Source organism: Sarcophilus harrisii, chromosome 4 (assembly GCF_902635505.1).
Source record: "Sarcophilus harrisii chromosome 4, mSarHar1.11, whole genome shotgun sequence".
In the NCBI taxonomy this organism is placed as follows: domain Eukaryota; kingdom Metazoa; phylum Chordata; class Mammalia; order Dasyuromorphia; family Dasyuridae; genus Sarcophilus; species Sarcophilus harrisii.
Genome location: NC_045429.1, coordinates 27,856,674 through 27,870,199, shown reverse-complemented (window position 1 = coordinate 27,870,199; position 13,526 = coordinate 27,856,674). Strand labels below are relative to the sequence as shown.

The 13,526-nt window shown below is 38.3% G+C and overlaps 1 protein-coding gene across 4 annotated transcripts in view; it reads left to right on the top strand.

The window, feature by feature from the left end:
- The window catches only part of LOC100930522 (cytochrome P450 4A4-like), a 38,416-nt gene that overhangs the window by 16,999 nt on the left and 7,891 nt on the right, over positions 1-13,526 (top strand). For all 4 annotated transcript variants that reach the window (XM_031969167.1, XM_031969166.1, XM_031969170.1 and 1 more), the window contains 6 exons: positions 3,040-3,167; positions 4,951-5,075; positions 5,157-5,311; positions 6,554-6,660; positions 7,514-7,704; positions 12,888-13,021. In XM_031969167.1, coding sequence (XP_031825027.1) covers positions 3,040-3,167; positions 4,951-5,075; positions 5,157-5,311; positions 6,554-6,660; positions 7,514-7,704; positions 12,888-13,021 — 840 coding nt within the window. The remainder of the gene's footprint in view (positions 1-3,039; positions 3,168-4,950; positions 5,076-5,156; positions 5,312-6,553; positions 6,661-7,513; positions 7,705-12,887; positions 13,022-13,526) is intronic.

Below are 13,526 nucleotides of genomic sequence, written 5' to 3'. Positions count from 1 at the left end.
ATGGTAACTTTTAGCAAAATGTGATTTCCCTGATTATTTCTTTCAATTAGATCTAAATTTGCTTTTGTTTTAAGATTATGATTGCTACCTCTGCCCTCTTCACTTTAGCTGAAGCATGATAGACTCTGATCCAGGTCTTCATTTCAACTGTGTGTGTCTTTCTGTCCCAAGTGTGTTTTGTCTATACAGTATATTGTTGAATTCTGATTTCCAATTCATTCTACTATTTGCTTCCATTCTATAAGTCCTCGTTTCATTCATATTCACAATTATGATCACTAACTTTGCATTTCCCTCCACCTTGTTTTCCTATGTTTATCCTTCTCCATCTTTTTATCCTATCTTTACTTAAAAGTATTTGTTTTTTCCAACTACTATCTTCTCTAATCTAGCTTCCCTCTTAAAATCCCCCCTCCCATATCTATTATACAAAGATATAATTTCTTCTCTCCTTCTCTCTCCCTAGTGGATAGATTTCTATACCCATCTGAGTACATAAACATATTCTTCCTTCTTTAAGCCAATTCTGATGAGAGTGGGGTTCAAGTATTACCTGCTACCATTCCTATTTCCCCCTCCATTATAAAAGTTCTTCCTTGAATACCTCCTTTATGTAAGAAAAATTTCCCCTTTCTATCTCTCTCTTACCATTTTCTCCTAGTAAATATCTCTTTCTCATCCCTACATTCTTTTTCTGGGAGATCACACCAATGGAGCAAACTCATGCCCAGACTCTCTGTTTATACACAGTCCTTCTAACTACCCTAAAAATGACAAAGTTTTTAAGATTTATAGTTATCATCTTCTCATTTAGACATGTAAATAGTTTAACTTTATTGAGTCCCTTATGATTATTCTTTCACGTATACCTTTTCATACTTATCTTGAGCCTTCTGTTCAAAAGTCAAACTTTCTATTCAGCTTTGGTCTTTTCATTAGGAATGGGTGGAAGTACTCTATTTCATTAAATATCCATTCCCCACACACATAAAGTATTATATTCAGTTTTGCTTAGTAGGTTGTTCATTGTAACCTTTGCTCTTCATATCATATTCCAAGTCCCATATTCCTTTAAAGTGGACACTGCTGAATCTTGTGTGATATTGACTGTGACTCCATGATATTTGAATTGTTTCTTGCTGTTTGCAATATTTTCTCCTTGACTTGAGAGCTCTGGGGTTTGGCTATAATATTCCTGGGAGTTTTTATTTTGGAAACCCTTTCAGGAAGTGATAGGTATTTTCTTTCAATGTCTATTTTATCCTCTGATTCTAATTGCTCTATTACAGCAAATTTTCCTTGATAATTTCTTGAAAAATAATGTCTAGGCTCTTTTTTTATCATCACTTCCTGGTAATCCAATAATTCTTGTTATGTCTCCTTTATCTGTTTTCCAAGTTTGTTGTTTTTCCAATAACATAGTCTACATTTTAAAAAAATTTTTCCATTCTTTTGTCTTTGCTTTATTGCATTTTTAGTCTTATGGAGACATTAACTTCCACTTGCCCAATTCTGATTTTTAAGGAATTATTTTCTTTCAGTGAACTTTTGTACTTCCTTTTTCATTTGACCAATTCTGTTTTTAAGGTAATGTTTTCTTTAATATTTGTTTGGTGCCTCTTTTACCAAGCTGTTAATTCTCTTTTCATAATTTTCCTTCATCACTGTCATTTCTTTTACCATTTTTTCTTCTACCATTCTTATCTCTTTCTTTAACTCTTCCAGGAATATTTGTTAGGCTTGGATCAATTTATCATTTTTCTTTCAGGCTTTGCTTATAGTGGTTTTCACATTGTGATCTTCTAAATTTATGAACTGGTCTTCTCTACCACTGTAGTAGTTTTTATGGTCAAGGTTTGTTGTTGTAATTATTTGCTCATTTTTCTATTTCTTTACTTTGAATTTTGTCAAAGGTGGGCTCTGCTTAGCTGGGGGGAACGGACCCAGCTTTAAGTTTATTTTGCTACAAATTCCAGAGCTAATTCTGAGGGATCTGAAAATTTTTAGTGCTTCCAAGGTATTGTTATCCTGAAAGAACTGTGGCCACTGCTCTCTTTTCCAGGAAAGGCCCCTTCTCCCTTGCAGCCACAAGTATTAGTGGTGCTCTTGGTCCTAAATGTGGGCTCTTGCTCTCTTGTGTCCAATCACAATCATTCCTCACCATTCTGGTACTTCAACTCAAAACTGCTTATGGGCAATAGAGTTGCCAATAAATGCCAGCTGCACCCAGTGCCATCAAAGGGTCCCCTGTAATCTTTCTGACTAGTTTCTTAACCCTCTTACCATCACTAAACTGAATGCTCCCAAAGCTCCCATCCACTGGCCAGGCTCTGGCCAGGCTCCAGGCCTGTGCCCATCTCTCCTGTGGATCACCTAAATTGTCTCCAACTGGAAAAAAATGTCTCTTTTGACTTTTTTTGGCTTTGCCCCTACAAATTTTTATTTGAGCTATTATTGAGGTTTATTATTGATTATTGATTATTATTATTATATTATTGAGGTTTTTGAAGGAAATGTTGAAAGAGTTTTGTTGGGGACTGGGCTCTATCCTCCTGGGAAAAGGCCTTCAAATGGAAAATGACCCTAGGAAGTGTGTGTTACAGATTTGATTTCATCTTGTAGCATGATGAATTTCTGGAGATCATATAGTCCAGAAGAGTAGCCAGATTGGTAAACCCTACCTCAATTTATGTCCCACTAACAGAGCCTTTCAGAGCCTACAATCATATCCACATGAAAACAATGCAACAATTCATATCAAATTCTTTGCCTACATCAAAAAAGTCAGTTCTTTTATTGATAAAAATAATAATAGATGCCATTTTGTGATATTTTATATATCAATTCCCTTATGACCATATGTTTAGAACAGTATAAGTGTAATATAAGACTCAGATAGCTTAAGAAATTTGCCCACAATTACACAATTGAGCCAGCACTCTATCTCAGGGCCTCTGAGACCAGCACTCTTTCTATGTGCCACATAAATATCTTATAAGATGACGTAATCTAAGATTGTTGTCTTTGTGCTCTCTTAAGGAAAAGGACTTCTGAGTCTAGAGGGAAAGAAGTGGTACCAGCATCGCCACCTGCTGACGCCTGCCTTCCACTTCAGCATTCTGAAGCCCTACATCCATGTGATCAATGATTCTGTCTGCAGGATGCTGGTGAGGGAATAGACAGCCCAGGGACCCTATAAGTTGGTGGATAGCCGTCTCGAAGCAGAGACAAGCGTCAGAGGGAATATAAGCATCTGCTCTGGGGCTAGGCACTGGGCTGGGAACTTTGTGGTATAGAGGAAGCTGAGAAACCAAGGAGATGTTGAAGATGTCCTCAAAGGTTCCCAACTACTCTGAGCTTCTGTATCTCTGGTTGATATGGAGGCTTTGAAGTCTGAAAAGGGCTTTAAACATATTGTCAGATAAGTGCTACAGACATTCCCATTTTACAGGTGAGCAAACTGAGGCTCAGAGAGATTTCATTACTTGTCCATTATCCCACAGCTAGTAAGTGATGAATCAAGAATTTAAACTGAGGTCCTCTGACTTCAACTCTTTCCACTGGGTCATGATGCCTCCTTAATATGCATTCCCCTATCTTGGTACAAGTGCCTGCCTCGCTCAGCTAAAAATCTTTGGCACCTTCCTCTTCTTCCTCCTCTGCTCTCTCTTTCTGCCTCCTTTGCATTGAATTCTCTTACACTATGCTCAGTTTCTCTCTTCAGCATCCAAGTAGGTGCTCCAAAATGGCTTACCTTTGGGCAGCTAGATGGCATAATGGAGAGAGTACTAGCCCTGAAGTCAGAAGGACCTGAGTTCAAATCTGGTCTCAGACACTTAGCACTTCCTGGCTGTGTGACCCTGGGCAAGTCACTTATCCCCAATTGCCTCAGTAAAAAAAAAAATGATTACCTTTTCCTCCCTTGCAATCCTGACTGTCATGCAGCTGAATGGAATTATTAGGAAGATAACAGTTTGGCAAACTAACTTATATAAGCATATTAAAGTTATATATAACTTTAATACTCTTAGAAAATCCTGGAAATGAGACTATCAAGCTAGAAGGAATCTTAGAACATAGACCTGAGAAGAATAAAAAAAATCACAATAATAATAAGGCTCATCTTACCTTTAAAAAACAGATGCTATTACATGTCTCTTACCAGAAGATGAGACTACCAGGGACTTTTCCGAATGGCAAATGACATGTTTATGATATTTATACAGAGTATTCATAGCTTAGATCATTAAAAACTATCTATAAACACTTAGGAGAAAATATATTGACTAAGGAATGAAAAGGGTGTACAAAAAGGTCCCCTGGATGTAAAGAATGACTAATTATCAATTTGGTAATTATTGAGCAAGCTGGCCAAATATGCCATAATATGTGTCCTATTTTTTATTATTGCAAAGTTGTTGGCTCAGCTTCTCCCTTTGGCTTACTTATGTTCTGCAAATAATTAAAATAGACCCAGGGGCAGCTAGGTGGTACAGTGGATAAAGCAATAGCCCTGAAGTCAGGAGGACCTGAGTTCAAATCCGGCCTCAGACACCTAACATTTTCTAGCTGTGGGACCCTGGGCAAGTCACTTAATTCCAATTGCCTCAGCAAAATAATAATAAGATAGATTCAGGTATAGTGAGGGTGTAAGTATATTTGATGCCTACTTATAAAACTGTTCTTTATTTTAAATATGCCATAAATACAGTCGTTTGAGAGAGATAGCTTAAACTTGAACTAGTGGATGAAACTGATACCTTCAAGTACTTTCTAGCAAGAAATAGCAAACATAAATCTATGGATAAAGAGATGAAAATACAGGAGAGAGACAGAATGAAGGGAGAAGAGTAGAGAGGAGCAGAGGGAGGGAGGACAGTAAAGCAACAGACTAGCAAAGAAAGATTCTTGGAAGTCACTGATGATGCCTATTGTACTCCCCTATCGCAGGACGCATGGGGGAAGCTCAGTACCCAGGACAGTTCCGTGGAGATTTGTGAGCCCATCCGCTTGATGACCTTGGACAGCATCATGAAATGTGCCTTCAATGTCCAGACCAGCTCCCAAACAGAAAGGTCAGTGGTGAGGGGTACAGAAGAACAGGCCTGTTGACTAGCACCTTAGCCCTTGATAATGCATTGTGCCTCCTCTTGTAGCTTCTCTATCAACTACCTCTCAACTGTGACCAAACTCTCAGAACTCATCTTCCACCGCCTGCACAGCTACCTCCATCACAATGACTTGATTTACAGGTGGAGCTCTCAAGGGCAAGAATTCCAGGCTCTCTGCCAAATAGCACATCAGTACGCAGGTATTTTCTGCACCCGGAGCTCTCTCTGCATGCTCTTTAGTTCATGACCCCTGTTGACTGGGATATTCAATTCAATTCAGTTCAACAAAAATAGATTAATCACTTACCATGTACTAATGTTCTGGGGATCCAAAGAAAGGGATGAAAACAACCCCTGACCTTGTGTAGCTTACATGTTACCTTAGAGAGAGAACACATACATTGATAAATAAATTAAAAATATAGATGAAGAAATATGGAGAAAGTTTTAATGTTTAGGGAATATAAGAACAAGCCTTTTGGAGTCATCAACTTAAACTGAGCTTTGGAATTTTTAAGGGAGCTATGGATTCCAAGGACAGAGGAGAGGAGGGAACGTATTCTAGGTTTAAGAGACATATATTTTTGTGTGTGGCACACTGTAAACATTTAATAAATAAATGGAATTGAATTGGATGGCAAAGTCAAGCATCAAAAAATATTGGGTCAAGGATTATGATGTTTATTTTATAAGGATAAACTTAAAGGCTTAAAGTAAAGTTCAAAATGTCAACTTCAGAAATATGGTTAGAAAACTGTTTGTTTCAAAAAAACCTGAGGTTTCTAGATAAATTGCATGTTTAATATGAACCAATTGTATCATAGGTAAGTCAAGGAATATAATGCAATCATAGGATACTTTAAAAGAAAGATAGTTTCAGAGCAGTGAGGTGGTGTGGTGGATAGAGCTTTGGTCTTGGAAGGAGGAGAACCCTTCAAATTCAGCCTCAGACAGTTACTAGCTTTGTGACCCTGGGCAAGTCACTTACTCCTGTTTGCTTCAGGAAAAAAAAAAGGATTATAGTTTCTAGGAATAAGGACAATTCCATATTAGACCAATATGGAATAATTTACAGATTTCTGGGTGTCTTTTTAAGCAGATTATTGATAAACTTTAGAGCACCAAAAAGGACATCCATCAAGTTGGAGAACAGCCTTGAGACTGGAGTGTATGAGATTTGGTTAAAGGATTTGGGGCTATTTAATCTGGAGAAGACCTAGAGGAAACAAGATAGTTAAACTGAATAATTAAGTTGCTTAGTCCTAGAGGACAAAGCAAGAAATGACAAGTGAAAGTTACAAAGACGTAATTTGAAACTGTCAACTACCAACATAATCAAGTGAACCCATCAGTCCCAGAGATAGCTCTTTGCAGGATCATTAGCAATAATCAGTTCCATATTCTTCAAGGTAAGAGGAAAATGTTTTGTACTTTTCCTTCAGCCAAAATCATCCAAGAAAGGAGGGAAGCTCTCAAGAATGATAGTGAACAGGACAAAATCCGAAAGAAGAAGTACCTGGATTTTCTGGATGTTCTTCTCTGTGCCAAAGTAAGTCTGCCAAACATCTGAACAAACCCACCCAACAGAACCACAATTTATTCAGCACTTACCATGTGCCCGACACTCTGCTGGGTGATGGGAACCCAAAGACAAAAAATAATAATAATAATTCCTGATGTCAAGGAACTTGCATTTTACTGAAAAATCAAGACATATGGAAAAACAGGCACATCAGTTGTTAGAATGAAATGACCAATGAATTAGATTAAATGAAGTTGTCTGAGGCAGTCCAGTCAGTTGACAATAAAGAAATGCAATTCTATGATTCTGACTATATGATTACTATTTAAACTATTTTTTTTGCTAAGGCAATTGGGGTTAAGTGACTTGCCCAGGGTCACATAGCCAGGTCACAGCTTATTATTTTGAGACCAGATTTGAACTCAGGTCCTCCTGACTTCAGGGCTGGTGCTCTATCCACTGTGCCATTTAGCTGTCCCAAAATGAAAATAAACTATTTATTAAGTGCCTATTTATGCTGAAGAATGAGGTAGTCATAGGAGCAGAGGGAAAAAATTAGTTAAGACATGATACCTGGCCCCATGAAAATCACTGTTTGGTAGGGATATGAAACATGACAGCAGATGACTGTGGTATACAGCACAGTGGCATTTGACCAAACCATAAGGGATATGAAATCACAGTGCTCTGGGAATCCAAGGTTGTTGTCTTTGGTGGAAGGGAGGTTCTATGGAAAATGTCAATGGATGTCTATGAATGATATTTAAAATTAGAACCTCTTATCGATTTCTCCCACAGTCAATTTCATATCTGGCCAACGGAAAGGATCATTTAAAAATTGACTTTGAATAAAGGAATGCTTTTATCCCTCTTTTTTCAGAGTGAAATTGGAGAAGGCTTATCAGACGAAGAACTGGAGGCCGAACTTAACACATTTGTGTTTGGTGGCCATGACACCACCGCCTCCAGCCTCTCCTGGCTCTTCTACTGTATGGCTATGAACCCTGATCACCAACATCAGTGCCGAGAGGAGATCAGAGATATCTTAAAATCTGGGGACACCATTACCTGGTAAGTATGTCAAAGACTTGACCCTAATCCCTTGATTGTTTGCTGATTTTTTTTCCTTCCTCTGGAACCATGGCCACCCATCACTTATCCTTATTCCTTCAGACCAGGGTTTCTTGGTATGTTTTAATTCTAGTGAAGGTGCTTCTCTCTCTCAGCCTCAGAATAATAATAATAGCCCCTACTTCCCAGAAGATCAAATGAGATATCTGCTTAGCGTGATGCTTGGCACTTAATAAGTGCATGTTGCCATACAGACACATACAGAACACACACAAATGTGTATTGTGTTTGTTCATATATGTGTATGCTAAATACAAGGTTGTTGGGGATGGACAGAGACACAAGTAGTTGGGGAAAACCATGGAAGATTCATAGAGAAAGTAGTGCTTAAGCAGCACTTTGAAGGAACAGATGGATTCTATGAGATGAGGAAAAAGAGCATTTCAATCCTGAGGCATGCAGTATAAAGGCACAAAGATAGCAGCTAGGAGGTACACTTATAACAAATTTGGTCAGGATATCCACTGGCTGCAAAATCCCTAGAATCTGAATTTTTCTCATTACAGGAAAAGAAAAAAACATGTGTATGGTCTACTATGTGCCAGGTACTGTGCTAAGGCCTTTTACAAATCTTCACAACACCCCTGACAGGTAGCCATTGTTATTATCCCCATTTTTACAGTTGAGCAAACTGAGGAAAAGATTGGTTAACTATGGATTCTTGTTAACATCACCTCAGTGCTTTCAGTCCTGCCCTCCACACTGAGAAAATCAAATCACTTTTCTATCCCAACAACCCTTCAGATTTTCAAGTTGTATCTCCTGAAGTCTTCTCTCAATCAAACAATCAACAAACATTTATTAAGTATTTAACTACATGCAGGACGCTGTGCTAAGTACTGGGAATACAAAGAAAGACAAACTATCCCTGTCCTTAAGGAACTTCTAATAAGAAGTAATGCAAAATACGTGAAGACTAGGTGGCAGAAAATATTATTGGAAAAACTGTACTAGCTAAGGAGACAGGAAGGTGAGTGAGCTGAGTCATGAAGGAAGCCAGGGATACTAGAGGCATGGAAGGGGAGGTATGGATATGGAAGAGAACCACTGAAAAGACATGTATGCAGCTGAGAAATGAAGTCCCTCATTCAAGGATGGACAAATAGGCCAGAGAGACAAAATCAAAAAGAAAATGGGGGAGAGCAAAGGGAAGTCTTGGAAGGCAGGAAGAGATCTAAAGAGCTTTAAATGTCAGATGACTTCATATCTGGTCCTGGAGATAATAGGGAACCACTGGAGTTTCTTGATTAAGGGGCGATATGGTCAGCTTAGGCAGCTAAATGAATGGGTAGATAAGGATGGGGAGAGATGTGAGGCAGGGAGACAAATTAAAAGAAAACTAAAGTGATCCAGACAAGAGGCAATGAGGATAAGAACTGGAGTCATAGCTGTGTGAAGAAAGAATTCACTACAAAAGATGTGAAGAAAGAAAAATTACCAGATTTGGTGATGAGTCGGTATATTTGCTCTTGAGATAAGTGAGAGAGAGGAGTCAAGAATAACCCTGAGATTGTGAATCTGGGTAACTGGAAGGATGGTAATAGGGAAGCCAGCTAGTCGTGCCTCCTACCATATGGACTCGAGATCCTCCAGCAGCCCTGTTCTCCTTGGATTTTCTCCAGCTTATCAATGTCATTCTTAAAGCATACCCCACAGAACACCATTCTCTAGATGTAGGCTGACCAGGTAGATTCAAGTGGGACTGTCACCTCCCTAGTTCTGGACATGATGGCACTCATAATTTAGCCTACAGTTCTGGAGCACAGGCTGTAATGCTGCAATCCCAGACTCCCATTCACATTGGTGGGCTGAATCGCCTGCTACTTCTCCCATTGGAGTTCTAGAAGTAGCCCTAATCGGTTTGGGATAATTTCTCTAATATTATCACTCATGAACCCCCACACAAGTGTTTCTGCTCAATTAATCAGGCAGACTCTAGTTTTTAGTAGTTTTTAGAAATTGGTATTCACTAGAGTAATACAATAATAGTTGGTTCATATTATCCCTGCAAACCTATGGCACGCTCATCTAAAAGCACATATAGAATTCAGGGGAAACTGGATTTAACCATAGAGAACATAAGGCAAAGGACATAACCCACAGGTCCTGGAAGTCCTTTTGTATGTTCTGTAGGACCTTCATGAAGTACCTCTTGGGTATGAAGCCCAGACTTCTCTTGGGCTTTTTACAAAGTGGGCTTTGTTCTGTGTGTTTAGTTGGCCCTGGATAAAGGAAGGCTCTTTCTTGTACTTTTCAAATTGAAAATGAGAATGTCTTGGGAGATGAGGAGCCAACAGCATAAAGCACAAGACAGAGAGTCAGGAAGACAAGTTCAAAACTGGCCACAATTACTAGCTGTGTGACCCTAGGTGAGTCACTTAACCTCTCTGCCTCAATTTCCTGAACTGTAAAATGGAAACAGTACCTACCTTGCAAGGATGCTGTGAGGATCAAATGAGTATTTGTAAAAAGTACTTCGCAGAGTTCCTACAACAGACTAGACATTATATAAATGTTTATTCCCTTCCCCTTCTCTAGTTTATTCTTGGCTCTCAAAACAGTACCATCAGATTGTTCCAAGGACACTGGGAGTATAGTGATGAAAAGATCAAATCCTCTAATCTTTAAAAAGTCACATAGTAGTCCTATCATCCTGGAAAGGGAAGCAAAGAAGATAGGGACTGTTTTCCTCCCCTTCAAAATGTTTCTTTCTCAGGGACTTGGCAATATGGTTTCCTCCTTCACTGGCCCCAGTGGCTCCTGGTCCCACCACTGGAATGCTGAGTTCCAAACTTGCTCGCCTCCACATATATACAAAACATAACCAAGTTTTCTTAACCAATTTCAACAGACTTCCTGTGTGTGTCATTTCATTTCATTCAATGACTTGCTTTCTTTCCAAGTTAATTGAGAACTTTTTGAAGCTAATTTAATGCCTTTAAGTGATTGATTGTTTCAATAAAAGTGGTCTCACTTGATAGAAAAAATCAGAGTATCAAATATCTTGTTAATTACTCTAAGTAGGATAGGAGTGATTGGTTAACTGATCGAGCGATCTCATCTTTACAACTGTAATAGCTTTTCTAACTTTCCTGTCACACAGTTAACCCATATGAGTTTGCAGGCCACTGAAAACCTCCCATCATTTTTTGGCAACTGCTCTCTAGTTAAGTTTTTGTTATCTTGAACATTTAAGGTTGATTGTTTTTTGTTCTGAAACATAAGTTTTTATATTGTTTATTATAATTTTCTTAGATTCATCCCTTTTCACATTTTTTTTGAATTCTGACTTGGTCCTTCAGTGTATTAGCCATCCTCCTGTCCTTTCAGTGACATCCGAAAATTTGATAAGATGCCATCTGCATATTTACTTAAGTAACAGATAGAAACTGTAAATGTGAGATCCCTGAGATAGATCATTAGAAACCCTTCAAGGTAATAACAATTACTATTTTTTTGGGTCTATCCATTCAACCAGTTGATTACAATAATGAAGATTAATAGTATTTTTGTTTGTAAACAAAAATAGTATGTTTGTTTGTGTGTAAAACTTTAAGTTTTAATTAGCCTTTTGAATGTTATCTCATTTTGCTCCTAAAACAACTCTGTGATAGAGATGCTATTATTATCACCATTTTACAGATGAGGAAACTGAGACTTACAGAAGCTAAATGACTTTCCCTAGGTTCCCTCCCTCTTGAATGTCTGAGGCTGGATTCAAATTCATTTTCTCCTGACTTCAAGTCCAGCATCCTATCTACCACCTTCCTAATCCTTCTCTTGTATAGTCTGCATCTTTCTATTTTGTCCACAAAATAGCAAGAGAGCTTTTGTGCATTGTTTTGCTGACCTCTAAGCAAACTCTATCTACAACATTCTCCTAATCTCCCTGACTCTAACCCTATCGAGAAAGAAAAAGGTTGAGCTGACATGGCCTCTGTCTGATGAAGTTAGCTGGGCTCTTGACAATAACAATCACTGTCACTCAAAGCACTCTTAGGATTTGCAAAATAATATTCTTACATTATGTCGTTTGATTCTTACAATAATCCTATAAAGTAGAAGCTATTATTATTATTATTATTATTCCTATTTTACAAATGAGAAAACTGAGACTGATCTTGCCCATGGATTCTGAGCTAGTAGCACTTATATGGCATTTTAAGGTTTCTAATGAGCTTTATTTATAAGTCCTGTGAGGTAGGTAACATTATTATCCTCATTTTACAAATGGGGAAACCATTCACTAAATGGTTTGCTAGTTTTCCTGTGCTCATACATACATAAGTGTCAGAAGTGATATTTGAACCCAGTCACCTCTTGACTCCAAGTTCAATATTCTTTCCACAAGACCACACTGCTTCTTCTATATTTTCAGTATGTATCTCTTTAATATACTTTAAATGATTTATATTCTTAATAATCGAAGTAATTCCAAATGAATGTAGCTTTGGAATTAGTCTTGTGTTTATTTATTTCAAGTGATGGTTACCATTTCTGTGGTGCTAATTTAGGCACTTTACAATGATCTGTGAAAGAAAAAAAAACACATAAAATGTTACAACTATTTTATTGATAAAGAAACTGAGGCTCAGAGAATAGAAATTGCTTGCCACTTAGAATTCAGACCTTTTTACTCCAAATCCAGTTATTTTACTGCCCATAATACACTTTGATGTGAATTGATATCTAGCAAGCCCAATGATAAAGCTCTGTTTGTAGGGTGTCATAAGAGTTCAGAAATGGTCTGTTTTTTCACGTTGCTTGCTTTCCTCCCCTTGTAACATGTGAGGCTGAATGTTAAGCATATCACAGTCTAAGCTGATGTGATGTCTTTCATCCATTATCAACTTGAGGAGGATCATTGAATCATAGATATGGAGCCTAAAGGAACCCTAGAGGTGATCAACTCCATTCCCCTCTGGTTAAGTGATTCATCCAAAGTCACACGCCCGATAATTGAAAGATCTACAATTTGAACTCCATTCCTTTGATTCTAAATCCAACACTCCTCACTGTACCTGGCTGCCTTCTAAGGAGTAGATCTCAGTATAGACATAGTGGAGACTCTGGCAAAAACCCTTATCTTTCCATCTCTTTTTTGTCTTCATCTTTCCTCACAGGGACCACCTGGATCAAATGCCCTACAGCACCATGTGCATCAAGGAGGCCCTCCGCCTGTACCCACCTGAAATCACCATAGCCAGGGAGCTTAGCAAGCCTATCACTTTCCCAGATGGACGTTCCTTACCCACAGGTATCACTCTGCCTGTCCAATATAATCAATTCCCTCTAGAACTCATTTCCCCAGGGAGCAGAGCAAACAGGATAAAGGAATCTCTTGGTTCATGGAGGAGCTAGGAGAGAGCACTCTGAATTCCTAGCCCAGATCCATATTGGCAACTTAATATAGAATGATTGATTTTTAAAATATATCATATAGAAATGGAACAAAAAAGACACAGAGAAGCGGCTTCAGGTGTTGAAAGGGCTCTAGCAGTGAAGAAAAATTAGACTTAACAGAATCTGAATCGGGAAGGTACTTTAAACATCATCCAGTGCGATCTGGATGTAAGAATCACCATTTTCTACAATCCTGAGAAGTATTCAACCATCTTTACAAAAGACTATCACAGGTGGGAAATCGACTTCAGCTGGTCAGCCTAACTTAATTTTGAAGAGCTCTAATTGGTGGGAATTTTTCCTCGTATCAAGCTAAAGTTTGCCTCTGTAGTTTCTAGCCATTATTTCTATCCTATGGA